Source organism: Notamacropus eugenii, chromosome 1, assembly GCF_028372415.1.
Source record: "Notamacropus eugenii isolate mMacEug1 chromosome 1, mMacEug1.pri_v2, whole genome shotgun sequence".
Classification (NCBI taxonomy): Eukaryota; Metazoa; Chordata; class Mammalia; order Diprotodontia; family Macropodidae; genus Notamacropus; species Notamacropus eugenii.
The window spans coordinates 203,952,774-203,970,061 of NC_092872.1; the positions used below are offsets into that span (position 1 = coordinate 203,952,774).

The window sequence follows — 17,288 nt, forward strand, 5'->3', positions numbered from 1 at the left end:
GCTCTCTTCCCATAGCCCATAAAATACCTGTAAAAAATGACTCTAAACAAATTCTAGAGCAGCAGAAACCACAAAACAACAGAGTAGAAGGTTTCCAGCCCAAGACATCCTGGAAGGCCGAGAGGAAAGGTCTGTTGGTCTGGGGATGGAGTGGAGTGCAGCATAGTGTGGTCTTCAAGGCACCAGCAGCAGCAGCTGTGGGTCCCAGATTCCTCAACTCATAAACGCCAAAGACAGCTTCAAAGGTCAGTGAGAAAGCTCTTTCACCTGGGTGAGAAGGGAGCACAGCTTTCTAGCCCTGACCCCAGGCAACAGCAGCTTCCATTGTTGGAGCCCTGGCCTAAAGCCCCTGGGGGAATTGAGCCACTGATCTGAATCTCACCCCTGAGTGGTGGTCCTGGGGTGAGGAGGGGTGCTGGCTGGCATGGTGGAGCTGGTGGAGGCTCTGGAAAGGGAATCCTGCTCATGGACCAGAGAGAAATAAACTCCTCTCCCTTGATTGTGCCACCTTGGAGGAACTGAGAACTTACAGGTCCCCAGAGAATACCCTCCCCTTGACAAAGAACTCAAAAGTCAAGGAACTAGCTGGGAAAATGCCAAAAAAAAGGGAAAAAAATAAGACTATAGAAAGTTACTTTCTTGGTGAGCAGGTATTTTCTTCCATCCTTTCTGATGAGGAGGAACAATGCATACCATCACAGGAAGACCCAAAAGTCAAGGCTTCTGCTTCCAAAACCTCCAAAATAAATATGGAATGGTCTCAGGCCTTGGAAGAACTCAAAAAGGATTTTGAAAATCAAGTAAGAGAGGTGGAGGAAAAATTGGGAAGAGAAATGAGAGCAATGCAAGAAAATCATAAAAAACAAGTCAACAGCTTGTTAGAGGAGGTCAAAATATGCTGAAGAAATTAACACCTTTAAAAATAGATTAACTCGGGGCGGAGCTAAGATGGCAAAGTAGAAAGACGCACATATACATAGCTCCAAACCCACAACCCACAACCCACAGAACGGCTACAGGGGAGTAACTCACAGCGAATTCTGCACCCAGAGGCCACGGAATATTGGAGCGAGGGAGATTTCTGTTCCAGAGGGACCTGCAAACCTCTCGCGGGGCGTCCTTCGCGCTGCGGACTGGGCGCCGGGACTGGGAGCTGAGTGTAGCCCTGCCGCGGCCGTGGCACCGAGAGGAAAAGACCCGAGCGGGCTTCGGGTCGGGATCTCCAGCGGCCACATGGGTCCCTCCACCCACAGAGGGACCTGCAAACCTCTCGCAAAAGGTCCGTCGCGCTGCAGACGCGGAGCCCAGCCCACCCCAGACCTGCTGCAGCCACGGCACCAAGAGAAACAGACCCGAGCAGGCTTCAGGGACGGGATCTCCAGCGGCCGCACAAGTCCCTCCGCCCACGGGTGACGGGGGTCGGTGAGAGAGTCTCTTTGGCGGGTCGAGAGGGGAGTGGGATGCCCCCATGATTTGGGCCCCCCCGGGAGGTAGAAGCTGAGAGGCAGCTGCAGACAGGGGCTCCCCAAGCGGGCGGGAGCCTGGATCCATTGTGGAAGGTCTGTGCATAAACCCCCTGAGGGAACTGAGCCTGAGAGGTGGCCCTGCCCCAACCTGACCACCTGAACTTAATTCTCACACTGAATAGCAGCCCTGCCCCCGCCAAAAGCCCTAAGGCTGGAAGCAGCATTTGAATCTCAGTCCCCAAACTCTGGCTGGGAGGACCAGGAGGCGAGGTGGGTGTGAGGAGAATATTCAGAGGTCAAGTCACTGGCTGGGAAAATGCCCAGAAAAGGGAAAAGAAATAAGACTATAGAAGGTTACTTTCTTGGTGAACAGGCATTTCCTCCCTTCCTTTCTGATGAGGAAGAACAATGCTTACCATCAGGCAAAGACACTGAAGTCAAGGCTTCTATATCCCAGCCCACCCAATGGGCTCAGGCCATGGAAGAGCTCAAAAAGGATTTTGAAAATCAAGTTAGAGAGGTGGAGAAAAAGCTGGGAAGAGAAATGAGAGACATGCAGTCAAAGCATGAACAGCAGGTCAGCACCCTGCTAAAGGAGACCCAAAAAAATGCTGAAGAAAATAACACCTTGAAAAATAGGCTAACTCAATTGGCAAAAGAGGTTCAAAAAGCCAATGAGAAGAATGCTTTCAAAAGCAGAATTAGCCAAATGGAAAAGGAGATTCAAAAGCTCACTGAAGAAAATAGTTCTTTCAAAACTAGAATGGCACAGATGGAGGCTAAGGACTTTGTGAGAAAGCATGATATCACAATACAAAACCAAAAGATTGGAAAAATGGAAGATAATGTGAAATATCTCATTGGAAAAACAACTGACCTGGAAAATAGATTCAGGAGAGACAGTTTAAAAATTTTGGGACTACCTGAAAGCCATGATCAAAAGAAGAGCCTAGACATCATCTTCCATGAAATTATCAAGGAAAACTGCCCTGAGATTCTAGAACCAGAGGGTAAAATAAATATTCAAGGAATCCACAGAACACCGCATGAAAGAGATCCAAAAAGAGAAACTCCTAGGAACATTGTGGCCAAATTCCAGAGTTCCCAGGTCAAGGAGAAAATATTGCAAGCAGCTAGAAAGAAACAATTCAAGTATTGTGGAAATACAATCAGGATAACACAAGATCTAGCAGCCTCTACATTAAGGGATCGAAGAGCATGGAATAGGATATTCCAGAAGTCAAAGGAACTAGGACTAAAACCAAGAATCACCTACCCAGCAAAACTGAGTATAATACTTCAGGGGAAAAAATGGTCTTTCAATGAAATAGAGGATTTTCAAGCATTCTTGATGAAAAGACCAGAGCTGAAAAGAAAATTTGACTTTCTAACACAAGAATGAAGAGAACCAGGAAAAGGTGAACAGCAAAGAGAAGTCATAAAGGACTTACTAAAGTTGAACTGTTTACATTCCTACATGGAAAGACAATATTTGTAACTCTTGAAACATTTCAGTATCTGGGTACTGGGTGGGATTACACACACACACATGCACACACGCACACATACATAGAGACAGAGTGCACAGAGTGAATTGAAGAGGATGGGATCATATCTTAAAAAAAAATTAAATCAGGCAGTGAGAGAGAAATATATTGGGAGGAGAAAGGGAGAAATTGAATGGGGCAAATTATCTCTCATAAAAGAGGCAAGCAAAAGACTCATTAGTGGAGGGATAAAGAGGGGAGGTGAGAGAAAAACATGAAGTCTACTCTCATCACATTCCACTAAAGGAAAGAATAAAATGCACACTCATTTTCGTAGGAAAACCTATCTCACAATACAGGAAAGTGGGGGCAAGGGGACAAGCAGGGTGGGGGGATGATAGAAGGGAGGGCATGGGGAGGAGAATGCAATTCGAGGTCGACACTCAGGGGAGGGATAGGATCAAAAGAGAATAGAAGTAATGGGGGACAGGATAGGATGGAGGGAAATATAGTTAGTCCTATACAACACAACTATTATGGAAGTCATTTGCAAAACTACACAGAGTTGGCCTATATTGAATTGCTTGCCTTCCAAAGGGAAGGGGTGGAGAGGGAGGGAGGTAAAGAAGTTGGAACTCAAAGTGTTAGGATCAACTGTAATGTTCTTACCACTAGGAAATAAGAAATACAGGTAAAGGGGTATAGAAAGCTATCTGGCCCTACAGGACAAAAGAGAAGACAGAGACAAGGGCAGAGAGGGATGATAGAAGAGAGAGCAGATTGGTCACAGGGGCAATTAGAATGCTTGGTGTTTGAGGGGGGAGGGGATAAAAGGGGAGAAAATTTGTAACCCAAAATTTTGTGAAAATGAATGTTAAAGTTAAATTTAAAAAAAAATAAAATAAAATTATGAAAGCCGCAAAAAAAAAAAAATAGATTAACTCAAAGGGACTTAATAAAGCTGAACTGTTTACATTCCTACATGTAACTCTTGAAACTTCGCAGTATTTGGTTAGGTGGGCACACTTACACACACATACACACACACATATATATAGATAGAGGGCATAGGATGAGTTGAATAAGAAGGGATAATATCTAAATAAATAAAATTAAGGGGTGAGAGAGGAATATATTGGGAGGAGAAAGGGAGAAGTGGAATGGGGCAAATTATCTTTCATACAAAAGGCAAGAAAACTTTTTCAATGAAGGAAAAGAGGGAGGTGAGAGGGAAAAGTGAAGCTTACTATCACATTTGACTTAAGGAGGGAATAACATGCATACTCAATTTGGTTTGAAAATCTCTCTTACACTACAGGAAAGTAGGTGGAGAAGGAGATGTGGAGTGTGTGTGTGGGGTGACAGAAGGGAGGGCAAATGGGAAGAGGGGGTGATTAGAAGTAAACACTTTTGGGGAGGGATAAGGTCAAAAGAGAGAATAGAATAAATGGGGAGGCAGGATAGGATGGAAGGAAATATAGTTAATCTTTCACAACATGACTTATGGAAGACTTTAGCAACACTACACATGCATAGCCTATATTGAATTGCTTGCCTTCTCAGTGAGGATGGGTGTGGAGGGAGGAAGGGAGAGAAGTTAGAATGAATGTTGAGAATTGTTTTTGCATGTAACTGAGAAATAAGAAATACAGGTAATGGATTATAGAAATCTATCTTGCCCTACAGGAGAAGATGGGGATAAGGGAAGGGAGGGGTGTGATAGAAGGGAGGGCAGATTGGGGGAAGGGGTAATCAGAATGCATGGTGTTTTGGGGTGGGAGGAGGGGAGAGATGGGAAGAAAATTTGAAACTCAAAATCTTGTGGAAATGAATGTTGAAAATTAATAATAAATAAATAAATTGAAAAAACAAAAAACAAAAAAATATGAAGGATGGTGGCTTAGCAGTACCTTATTTCAAATTCTGATACAAAGCAGTAATCATCAAAACAATCCGATACTGCCAAAGAAGTAGAGTGCTGGGTCAGTGGAATAGATTAGGTACATAATAAACAGTAGTAAATAACCATAGTAATCTAGTGTTTGATAAACACAAAGAGCCAAACTTTTGTGGCAAGAACTCATCACTTGAGAAAAATTGCTGGGAAAACTAGAAAGGAGTTTGGTTGAAAATAGAAATATACCATCACTTCACACTATATAGCAAGAGAAAATCAAATAGAATAATTTATAAATATAAGTAAAGTATTTAGACATAAAGGGTGATAAAAGTAAATTAGGGGAGCATTCAGTTATGTACTTCTCAGATCTGTGAATAAGGGAAGAGTGTGTGACTAAACAAGGAATAGAGAAGATCACAAAAAGTAACATGGATAATTTTGGATAAAATGGAAATGAGAAAGGTTTTGCATAAACAAAATTAATGCATCAAAAATTAGGAGGAAAACAGGAAACTGGGAAATTCTATAGCAAAATTTCTCTGATAAAGTCCTCATTTCTCAAATACATATGGAACTGAGTTAACTGTATAAAAATAAGAGCTATTCCCCAGTTGATAAAAGAATATGAATAGGCAGTTTTCAGAAGAAGAAATCAAAGCTATTAATGGTCCCATAAAAATGCTCTAAATCATTAATTAGAGAAAGATAAACTAAAAAAAAAAAACCCTCTGAAATACCACCTCACATCTGTCATATTGTCTAACATGACAGAAAAGGAAAACGACAAATTCTGGAGGGGATGTAGAAAAATTGTAACAATAATGCATTGTTAGTGGAATTGTGAATTGTCCAGCCATTCCGGAGAACTTTGGAACTACACCCAAAAAAGCTATAAAACTGTGCCTCCCCATTGACCCAGCAATACCAATACTAGTCAATTGAGGAACAACTGAACAAGTTGTGGTCTATGAAAGTGATGGAATATTACTATGCTGTGTAAGAAGTGATGAGTTTAATGATAATAGAAAAACAGATTTGCATGAAATAATGAAAAGTGAAGTGAGCAGAATTAATGTAATTGAACAAAGTTATCTTTCATTATATCTTTAAGGAATCTTGAACAGTTTTGACATGCAGAAGGGACTTTAAAAGAATCTTTGAGGCAGTATTTTTCTTTAGCAAATCACATTATTTTTGTAGTAAGCAATCAATAGAATTGATTTGAATTCTATTCTCCTTTTAGTCAGTTGTGCAACTCTAAAGATGAGTTGCCCTCTAAAATAGTTTGTAAAAAGCCTGCCTATTCCTTTCTCATGTCTTTATCAAAGATGCCCTCAGTGTTTATGTAGATTATTCTCATAAAATTTTTCTGGAACTATAGGAAAACATGCATATGGATCAGTAGTTAGTATTGTCTTGTTAGCTTTTTATTTGCAATAATATGCTGGCTGATGTGGTTTTGTTTGGCCACCTTGTTATGGCAATTGATTTACATTGAATAAACTTACTTGGAAAAGCGATGATCATCTGTGTCAAGTCTATTCAATTATTCATTTCCCTTTTTTTGTCATTAACTGTTTGAGTAAGTTAAATGGCCGTTTACTCAGTTACATATCATGTCTTGGCTTTTTTACATTTTTCTGCTTTGGTATTATATCTGCTTTTCTATTTTTCTGCTTTGCTTTTTTGTTCTAAAAAGTGAATAGTCTGACTATAACAAACAGCTATTTGAGTAATGACTTCTACATCAGTAACCAGATGTTTCCTGTGTGTTAAAATATAATCAGTTACATTTCTTATATGATAGGAATGTGGTATTCACATTGTGGTCATGTTCACATACTCCAGCTCACTTTTTGTGGAAGTTATTCATATTATATAGGTGTAAGGCTTCTGTATATAGTCTTCAATCCTGTGGCCTATTATTTCTTAACATCTTGAGCTATGTTTTTCAACATATTTTCATGATTCTCCTCTATTTCCACTTCTACATGGAAGTCTCCAGATATTAAAGTATATGCTGATTTTGTTTGAATGTACATTAAATATCAAAATCATTATAGTTTTACTCAAAACTATTTTCCAGTGCCATAAGGTAGTAACTTCTAATGCAAATTTTTTATCTATTTTTTCGTAGTAACCATAGTTATTTTGATTTAAATTAATCTAGTTTTTGTTCCCATTAAGGTTTTCATGAATCTTTATTACGGTAAAATTTGAAAAATAATTATCAGAAGGAATAACACTGTTTTTAAAATAATTTCTGCATATTTTAAAAAATGACTAAAATATGACTTTCCAAACTTCTCTTATAAATACAAACTTGTCATAAATTTATTTAAAAATGTAAACACGTCTACAATTTGAATTTTTGTTTTCTTGAACATGTAGCTAGGAAGTTTTTGCCTTTCTGAGGCTCAGGCTGGCAGTGATGCATTTGCTTTAAAGACTAAAGCTGAGAAGAAGGGGGACTATTATATCATCAATGGGTCCAAAATGTGGATTAGCAGTGCAGAAGAAGCAGGAGTTTTTCTGGTGATGGCAAATGCTAATCTTAATATGGTAAGTTTAAAATGAAAATTCTTTCTTTTTTCATTTAAAAAATTTTTTTCCATTGAAACCCTGTGGTAGTTGTATGGTTTTTTTCTTAGAAGGGCAGCATCTAGAACTGGAAATTAACTCAGAGGTCATCAAATCTAATTTTTTTTTCCTCTTCAATTCATATGTTTTGGATATATTAAAATTTTTCATCACTGAATTCATCATTTTAAGCAAAATGGATATTAAGCATACCTTTGTTTTAATATTCTTTCCAATTACATGTAAAGATAGTTTTCAACATTCATTTTTGTAAAATTTTGAGTTGCAAAATTTTTTTCCCTCCCTTCTTCCTTCCCCTCTCCCCAAGACAGCAAGTATTCTGATATAGATTATACATATACAATCATGTTAAACAAATTTCCACATTAGTTGTGTTGTGAAAGAAGAATCAGAACAAAAGGGAAGAAGCCTGAGAAAGAAAAAACAAAAAAAAGAAAAACAAAGTAAAAATAGTATGCTTTGATCTGCATTCAGATTCCATAGTCTTTCCATCATGAGTCTTTTGGAATCATCTGGGATCATTGCTGTTGTATTATACGACTGAGAAGAGCTAAGTCTCTCATGCTGGATTATCCCATGATGTTGCGGTTGTTGTGTACAATGTTCTCCTGACTTCACTCTCATTGTTTCTTATAGCACAGCAGTATTCCATTACATTCCCCAATCAATGGTTATCCCTTCAATTTCCAGTTCTTGTCTACCACAAAACAAGCTGCTATAAATACTTTTGTACATATAGGTCCTTCCCCCTTTTTATGATCTCTTTGGGATACAGACTTAATAGTGATATTGCTGGATCAATGAATAAACACAATTTTATAGCTCTTTGGACATAGTTCCAAATTGCTCTCCAGAATTGTTGGATCACTTTACAACTCCACCAACAATGCATTAGTGTTCCAAAATTATCCCACATCTACTCCAACATTTATCATTTTCTTTTTCTGTCATGTTAGCCAATATGATTAGTGTGAGGTGATACCTCAGAGTTGTTTTGCTTTGCATTTCTCTAATCAATAGTAATTTAGAACATTTTTATATGACTATAGATGGCTTTAATTTCTTTCTCTGAAAACTACCTGTTTATATACTTTAACCATTTATCATTTGGGTAATACAAGTCCAGTCCTTTATACAAATAGAAATTTTATTTGGCTCATAGAGTTTGAAAGGCTTGTTCAGGGTAACTTATATTGCTTGGTTGTTGTTCTTCATGCTCAAAGAGGACCAAAATCTTATAGCTATGTTGGGGTGTGTGATTAAGGAAATTTGTGGTTCAGATTTGCACCTACAATAAGACACATTTGAGAAGAAGAAGCTGGATATTTTATTGATTTACAGAAAAGGCAAATGCATGAACAGTTTAGAGCTATAGCAGAAATAATTAATATAACCTAGTACTAATATAATTATAGCAATATTAATATAGATATAAGAGGAAATAGAAAAACATCACTAATTCAGGGAAGCACCAACACCTGAATTTTCTCAGCTGGGGAATCCCAGGATACAGCTTTCAGGGTCTGAATGGGGAGCAAGTAGTCGCAGGCAGAGCATCCTCTCCATGGGTGAGATTCCAAGGACTTACACTAAGCAAGGAGAGTTTATAGGGACCTAGACAAAGAAGGCTTTTTGCCAACAGCTCCGCACACTGTTCCAAGCTGGTCAGGCACATGGCCATGGGAATACAGGTTTTGTCCATCAAGGAGATACCATACAGGGGCCACAAGATATAAGTTAATTAATCATATACTGGGAGGATTAGCCAAATCTTCCAAGTATTATCTTTGTGTTCCGGGAGTGGTTAGTTCCCAGAACATTAATACATGGCCAACTCACATATGTTATATTCCTTGAGAGGTCACCAAAAGGACAGAGTGAACTTACTTTATTCAAGGGATATGAAATATTCCTTCATGGGGTAAAGGTATAGTGTGTCTGACTGTGACTAATAAGATGAGTACAAACTCAGAAGGCTCTATCACAAGTCAGGCACAAATAGTTCATATAAACATTTGGAGTGGAGATATCTCTAATATAAGCAACATAGGTAGTAAGTGGGAGAAATCAGGATTTGAACCAGTGACTCCAAATTTAGTGTTCTTTCCACTATTACAGGTTGAATAGTCTGTTTTAGGTCCTGACTCAGAGCTATTCAGTGTTTGGCAAAAGAGATTTAGTTTTCTTGCCTCTAAAGTGGTTTTAGGAGTACATGGTGTATAGGTTTATGAGGATAAGATGAATAAACAAATGAAAAAGTATTTATTAAATACTTACCATGTGCCAACCACTGAGATAAGTGTTGGTTATACAAAAGTGAAGCCTGTCTCTTGACTAAAGGAGCTTATATTCTAATTGAGAAAACATATAAGGAAATGGTCTCCAGGGATGTGTATTCTAGTTTGGAAGGTTAAAAATATGTGAGGTGGACAAGGAGGTATGGCATAATCTAGGAGTAAAGTAAAACTGGAGCTACATTGCATGTCATGGACACCTGAAGCAATCCCCAGTCAGAAGTCACTTCCCTGGGTAGGAGTTTCCAGGGATAAAAAGGTTAAGTCCTCCAGGGCTTGGTTTCTGGACCAGGCACCATAAGATGGCCCGGAAGTAAAGTGAAGTGTGGCTGGAGCCAGTTCTAGAGTAGGTAACTAAGGAAGACAATCCATCAGCCATCATTCCCTAAGGTGGTAAGATGTCACATCTCAGGCCTGAGGGAAGTTTGGAATCCAAATGAGCCACTTTCCCACTCACTCAAGGTCTTAGTTTCCTCTTCTATAAAATGATGGCATTTGGACTAGGTACATCTCAGCGACCTTTTAGCTCATAATCTTATGATCCTAGTTATCTCACCACCCATCAGCAAGGAAGATTAGATGAATAACACATGTACGTTCCCTTCCACTTCCATGAGTCCATTTTCCAATTAGAGGAAAGATGTTTGCCAGTCTCATTTCAGGAAACCTAGTTTAGCAGGAAGAATCCTGAACTTGGAATTTGGAAACCCAGGCTCAAATTTCTGTTCTGACCCTTACCACCCGTGAAAACCACAAGATAGTCACAACTTCCCTGAGCACAATCTAATACTTTCTCTATCTCCCTCAAAAGTATGAGGAAGCTGTTTATGAACTCTAAGGCTTATTGGAGATAGAGATTATTACTATTGTCTCCTAGAAATGTAGGTGGAGTCAAACTTCACAACCATAATCCAGGTCTATGACTTCCATGGGGAAATTGCATGGTCAGGTTTTGACTTCTTTGGATGCCAGCATCCTTCCCTCACCCTTGTGTGCTCACCAGCAGGAAGAAGTCTAAAGCCAGAGGAGAGAGGACTTGGGGTTCTGTCCCCTGAGCCATTTCAACTTCTTGGACTGTCTGTGCTAAGCCCCATAAAACATCTTGGTGTTTTGTCCAAAAGCTTTTCCTTTGCTGTTCCCTACTGTTTTATAGAAGCTCTCAGATGCTAAGCTCAGGGTAGCCCCCTGAAGAGCTTCCGAAACCTCTTTGATGAGTCACCAGCCCTGTAAAAAGTTGCTGATCTCCTAGATACATTACTTGGCCTCTTCTATACTTCAAGAATCCTCCTACTTGACCTCCTGGATTGTACCACTCACTTTTCAGCTCCTTCCTGTCCTTTTGGCACTCATTTCATAAACATTTAATAAGTGCCCACGGTATACTAATCTGTGTTTGGTACAGGAAACAGGGTCTAGAAAAACATAGTCTCAGCCTTTCTGGAGCCCACAGTGCAACAGAGGGAGAAGATACAAACACATAACCATGAAGCACAATATGAATAATCAGTGTTTTTGAGAGTTATAAAATAAATGCTATTTGAGGTCAATTCCAGCCTTACAAGGAAAATGCTATCAAAGAAGTATAGAGGCAGGTGAGTATCATAGTTCAGAAGGAACTGTACTAGAAGTCAGAGGTCCTGAATTCAAATCCAGACTGTCATTTATCAACCTTGGGAATTGGAGGCAGGTCATGTCACTTTTCTGCGTCTTGCTTTATGTGAGCTATGTAACAAACTATCCACGTATATTTTGTAAACCCAGTCACATTTATATTGCTGACATGAGTTTATTGTGTATAAATTTTTACCCTATACCAGTATCACCCTCATAAAATTCATATTATTCAAAGCAGACTATTTAAAGGAGCATTTATTTAAGGGACTATTTAAGTTAACCTGTGACTTGTAAGAAACAAATATTGTAGAAGCAGAGAAAAGGTATGACATATACTTTCATTTGAAAATTAAGGATTTAAGAAACTTCTTGGCTTATCTTTCATTAAATTTCACCTTTCAACTAATAGTCACTTCCTGTTATATGTAGAATGTTGTGTTAGTTGCAGTATACTTATTCTGTTTCTTTGGGAAAATGGAAAGTTGTGAATTTTTTAACCTTTAAATTCTGCCATTTAACAAATTAATTGAATGAAATTTGAAAAGCTTTAAAATAGTATATTTAACAAATAAAGCTAATAAAAGAACTAGTACACTGGGAGAAGGCGAAAGGGAGAGGTAGAATGGGGTAAATTATCTCACATAAAAAGGAACAAAAGAGCTTTTACAGTGGAGGGAAAGATAGGGGAATTGGGGTTGGGGGCAGTATTTGAACATTACTCTCATCAGAATTGAGCCTAATGAAGGAATAACATACACACTTATTTGGGTATAGAAATCTATCTTACCCTACATGAAATTAGGAGGCGAAGGGAATAAAAGAAGGGATTGGGGTACTGATAGAATGGAGAGCGAATTGGGGGAGGTAGTAGTCCAAAGCAGAACTCTTTTAAGGTTGGTCAGGGGGAAAAGAACGTGCTATGACAAATGAGGGGAAATATGATAGAGGGAAATACACAGCAATCATAACTGAAAAAAATTTACAGCAAGTTTTTTTTTTTCTGCTAAAGGTTTCATTTCTCAAATATATAGAGAACTGAGTCAAATTTATAAAAATGAGAGCCATTCCCAATTGATAAATGGTCAAAGGACCATGAACAGGCAGTTTTCAAACGACATAATCAAGCTGGCTATTGTCATACAAAAAAAATGCTCTGTCACAGTTCTTTAGATTAAAACAACCTGAGGTATCACTCTATACCTGTCAGATTGATTAATGTGACAGAAAAGGAAAATGACAGATGTTGGAGAAGATATAGGAAAATTGGGACACTAATACACTGTTGGTAGAGTTGTGAACTGATCCAGTCATTCTGGAGAGCATTTTGGAACTATGCCCAAAGGGCTAAAAAACCATGCATACCCTTTGATCCAGCAATGGCACTACTAGATCTATATCGCATAGACATCAAAAAGAAAAGACCCATATGTACAAAAATATTTATAGTCACTCCTTTAGTGGTGGCAAAGAACTGGAAATTGAAGAAATGTCCATTAATTGGGGAATGGCTGAACAAGTTGGGGTATAAGATTGTGATGGAATACTGTTGTACTATAAGAAATGATGATCAAGACGCTCTCAAGAAAAAAAACAAAAACCTGGAAAGACTTACATGAACTGATGAAAAGTGAAATGAGCATAACCAGTATGATGGTCAACTGTGATGGACTTAGCTATTCTTAGCAATACAATGATCCAAGACAATTCCAAAGGACTTAGTGATGAAAAATGCTATCTCCAGTGAAAGAACGGATAGTCTGAATACAAACTGAAGCATACTTTTTTAAAAAAAAAAAACTATTTTTCTTGGGTTTTTTTGTTTGTGTTTTCCCTCACAACATGACTAATATGAACATTTTGCATAATTGCACATGTATAACCTATATCAAATTGCTTGACTTTTCATTGAGGGGATAAAGGGAAGATGGTGGGAGAGAATTTGGAACTCAAAATTTTAAAAATTGAACAATAAAAATTGTTTTTACATGTAATTGGGAGAAATGAAATATTAAATTTTTTTTTAAATAGTCATTTAAAAAAAGAAAATGAGGGAAGTGATTCAATACATGGCAGTCATTCTCTCATCATGCTAGTTAAATTGAAGTTTGAAGTCCATTAATGTTTACTACAGAAGGTTTTTGTTTCTTTTTGGCCTTTAAGTCTTTGGAGACGAATCTTTAAGAAACCCAAGGTGCTAATGGTGCCTCTTAAATCTGCTTTCCTAGGGCTACCGAGGAATTACATGTTTCATAATAGATCGTGACACAGAGGGACTTCAGGTAGGGAAGAAAGAAAATAAATTAGGACTCAGAGCATCTTCTACCAATTCATTGGTGTTTGATAATGTTAAGGTGGGTGTGACCCTATTTTATATAACATCATAATGTGGAAGTAGGCTTTGGTTGTACTTGATGTAAAGAATAATAAAAAATAATGGTTTCAGTGGTAAGATTTTATTATATCAAATTATTTATATGAGATCCTTTAATAATAATATTTTATTTTAATCTGATCCTGAACATACACTCCTTTACGATTAAGCCATGGGGCAGTCAGTAACTTTGGTCCTACCTTACAACTTAATATCCTCCTCATGGGATAGTTACCAGGTGACCCCAGTTTTGCTTATAGTTGTGAAAAATGCAGTTATTATAAAGTTGATTTTTTGAAGATGTAATGTGGCATTAAAAATCCACTGGAGAGTTATCAGAAAGGGCCATAAGGTGGCGATGTTATTCTATAAAAGTTTTACCCTTTTCTGTATAAAATGCACTCAAAAGGAGTTAGGGTCTTCATTGAAAATGAAATAAAATTTTATATTCCCTATTCTCAGTTTTAAAAGCTAATGAATAAAATATTTTAGATTTATCTCTCCATGTCACATAAACCTCAAAATAAATGTTTTTTATTTTTGTGGTCCTAAATTGATTTTTTTGTTGTGGTTGATTAGTGATCCTCAGAAGAAAAGTTTCTCACTCTTGCTTTTTTACATATTCACTCTGTTAAATATTAGTGTTTAATTGAATTTCAGTAAGCATTTTACCATTATGCACATTACAGTAATATAAAATATGAATTAAGAGGCAATGTATTCATTTTTATGTACAAGATCCAAAAAATATTAAGTAATACTCCCTCCTTACCTCCACTTTTTATGTAATAATCTTTGGTTACAGACTTTACCTGTAGTCTTCTTCAGCCCTTTCACTTTACAGATGAAGAAACTAAGGCCCAAATAGGGGATAAATCCAATGCCCACTACATTGTATTGGGCTGCTTTCATAGTGAAGATACATTTATATTTTCAAGTTGGAATGTAAAAAGTATATGTTGAGAAAATAAAATGAAAAATAGTGAAATATTTTTATTCTTCAGGTACCAGAAACTAATATCCTAGGACAGCTTGGCCATGGGTACAAATATGCCATTGAAATACTTAATGAAGGTAGAATAGGAATTGCTGCACAGGTAAGTAGCATCCTCTGATGTTCAAATTTAGATCATTTGTGCTTGAATCAGTGAAGCTCTGGCAATTAGGAAGAAGGCTATAAGACCAGAACGATCTTCAAGTTAAACCGCTATAAAAGCTTATTGCCACTAGATGTCGCACTTCTTTTACATAATGGAAAGAAAATGGCTATTTAAAGAGAATATTTAAAATTAAAGGCAAGAATGCAGAAATATGGGAGGGGGGGAACTATTGCCTCAGTACTAGCAGTTTTTCTCCATTTTAAGAGCACCAAAATAGTAACTAATACCTATGTTGGTACTTCTAAAATGTATCCTAAAATTACATTTGCCTTAAGAAAGTAACTTTTCAGAATATAAAATTCATCCTGAAGAACCTTTAAAAAAAAGTTGGAAGGTCAGATATCAATAATATCAACTATGTTAAGATATAATACTAGATACCACTAGTCCTTTGGGATCCTCAAGCTACTTTGGTTAGTTTTAATAAGAACAAGTTGGACCTATTATTTTGTATGGACATATAAAATAAAATTATCAGAATTAAATAAGCATGAAAAATATCATACTATTTAAAATTTGATCAGACTTGCCCCTAAGAATTCTTTTCCTTTTTTGGTCCAAACCTGTATGTAAGTCTTCAGTGTAAAAAGAGTTCTTTCAATAGTTCTTCAATGTAAAGAATTCCCTCCTTTCCAAGTGCAGAACACCAGGCAGCTGCTCTGCTATTTATAATGTTAAAGAGTTGCCTGAGACACTGAGGGGTTAAGTGCCTCAAGGTCAGACAGCCAAGATATGTCAGAAGTAAGAAGTCCGGCTTGCCTAACTCTGAGGTGGATTCTCTATATCCTACCCAATGATACCTCTCAAAGATTCCTATTGTGACTGCTTTTTATAGAACATGGCTATTTTTTTCAGGTAAGTAAATGAATCTTCTGCTGATATTCTGTTCCCATCTATCTTACTCTATTTGTATAAAATTTTGGAATGAAGTATGGTAACCAAAAGAATTTTTTTAATAAATTCTTTTCACCAATGAGGTCGGGGGTCCACCACATTTGAACCCCAACACAGTCCCTGATAAGCTTCATAAGGAAGGAGAAGTGAAACTGAAGAAAACAAAATGAGAAAAGAAACTGAACTAGAATAAACATACACAGAGGAGATTCATGCTGGAGATTCATGCTGCAGGTAACACTGTTTTGAGAGTATTCAGCTAATGATTCTCAAAGCATTTGAAAGAAGAGAATATTCCCAAGATGGAAAAAAAATATTAGATATATCACCAGGATCAATACTAAGGCCTGCTTGCCTTCTTTTTCATTTTTACCAAATTGTATGAGAATAATCTACATACCCATCAAGAACATCCTTGAAGGTATGAAAAGCGAAGAAAGAAGCAGGATTTTGCAAATAATGTTCTAAATAGAGTGAATCTTTACACAGAGTTGACTGAAGAATACAATATCCTATTAGGCTTATTTGTTGAGTATAGAATGTATTTGATTCAGTAGAATAGAATGCTACCTTAAAACTCTCCTACGTAGAGTTGACTTCAAACATATTTCAGAATCAGACAAAATTAATCAGCAGACATTTATTAAGTGCCTACTTTGTGCCAAGTATTGTGTGAGGTTCTAGGGATGCCAGTGCTACAGTGAAACCCTGTGTGTCCTCAGATGACTTATTTTCTAATGGGGGAAACAGTATGTACATATATCAACATATATGTAATGTATGCAAAATGAATATAAGGTAATTTTAGGAGGGAGGGTACAGGCATCTGTGAGATCACATAAAAGGTGGCACTTGAGCTGAGTGTTGAAAGAAACCAAGGATTCTGGAAGGTCTAGGTGCAGAGGGTTAGGGTGTTCTAGGCATGAGACAGCTAGTGAAAAGGCACAGGATTAGGAAATGGAATGTCTTCTCTGCAGAATAGGAAATAATATAATAGACCAGGGATGGGTGGAGAACCTGTGACGTTACGACCTTCCAGGTCCTTAAGTACAGCCTTTTGACTGAATCAAAATTTTACAGAACAAATTCTTTTATTTTTATTAGTACATTTTTATTCATCTTTTATCACTTTATTTTATTTTAAAAATGAATTTATGTAAAATACCAAAGAATAAAAAATAAGTTTCAATCAAATAATCCTCCCACATTGACTGGCACAATTAGAACATTAATAACCCCTAAGAACTAAATTAATGGCTGCTATACTCATAATTTAGTTCTAACTTCCTCCACCTGACTGGTGCTATTACTACAAGAGTCTGGTTGGCAAGAGTTTATGGGGGTTGAGTACACCAATGTGTCATCAGCTTTTGGCAACAGTATACTGTGTTTCTCTTTGAAGTGAAATTTGTGAATAGTTGAATGGCTTGACAGTATTTTTTAATTCTGTCTGTTTAACAGCCTCTCACATCAAAGAAGACCAAGAGAGTGGTGGAGGTAA

General features: G+C 37.4%; 1 protein-coding gene across 3 annotated transcripts in view; it reads left to right on the forward strand.

The window, feature by feature from the left end:
• ACADSB (acyl-CoA dehydrogenase short/branched chain) overlaps nt 1–17,288 on the forward strand; it is a 50,799-nt gene that overhangs the window by 22,648 nt on the left and 10,863 nt on the right. For 2 of the 3 annotated variants that reach the window (XR_011970623.1, XM_072624799.1), the window contains exons 5-8: nt 7,245–7,415; nt 13,588–13,713; nt 14,738–14,830; nt 17,249–17,284. Coding sequence is in view for 2 of the 3 variants with exons in the window: in XM_072624799.1 (XP_072480900.1) it covers nt 7,245–7,415; nt 13,588–13,713; nt 14,738–14,830; nt 17,249–17,284 (426 nt within the window). In the remaining variant the exon portion in view is untranslated. The remainder of the gene's footprint in view (nt 1–7,244; nt 7,416–13,587; nt 13,714–14,737; nt 14,831–17,248; nt 17,285–17,288) is intronic. The other variant, XM_072624790.1, reaches the window with a different exon arrangement.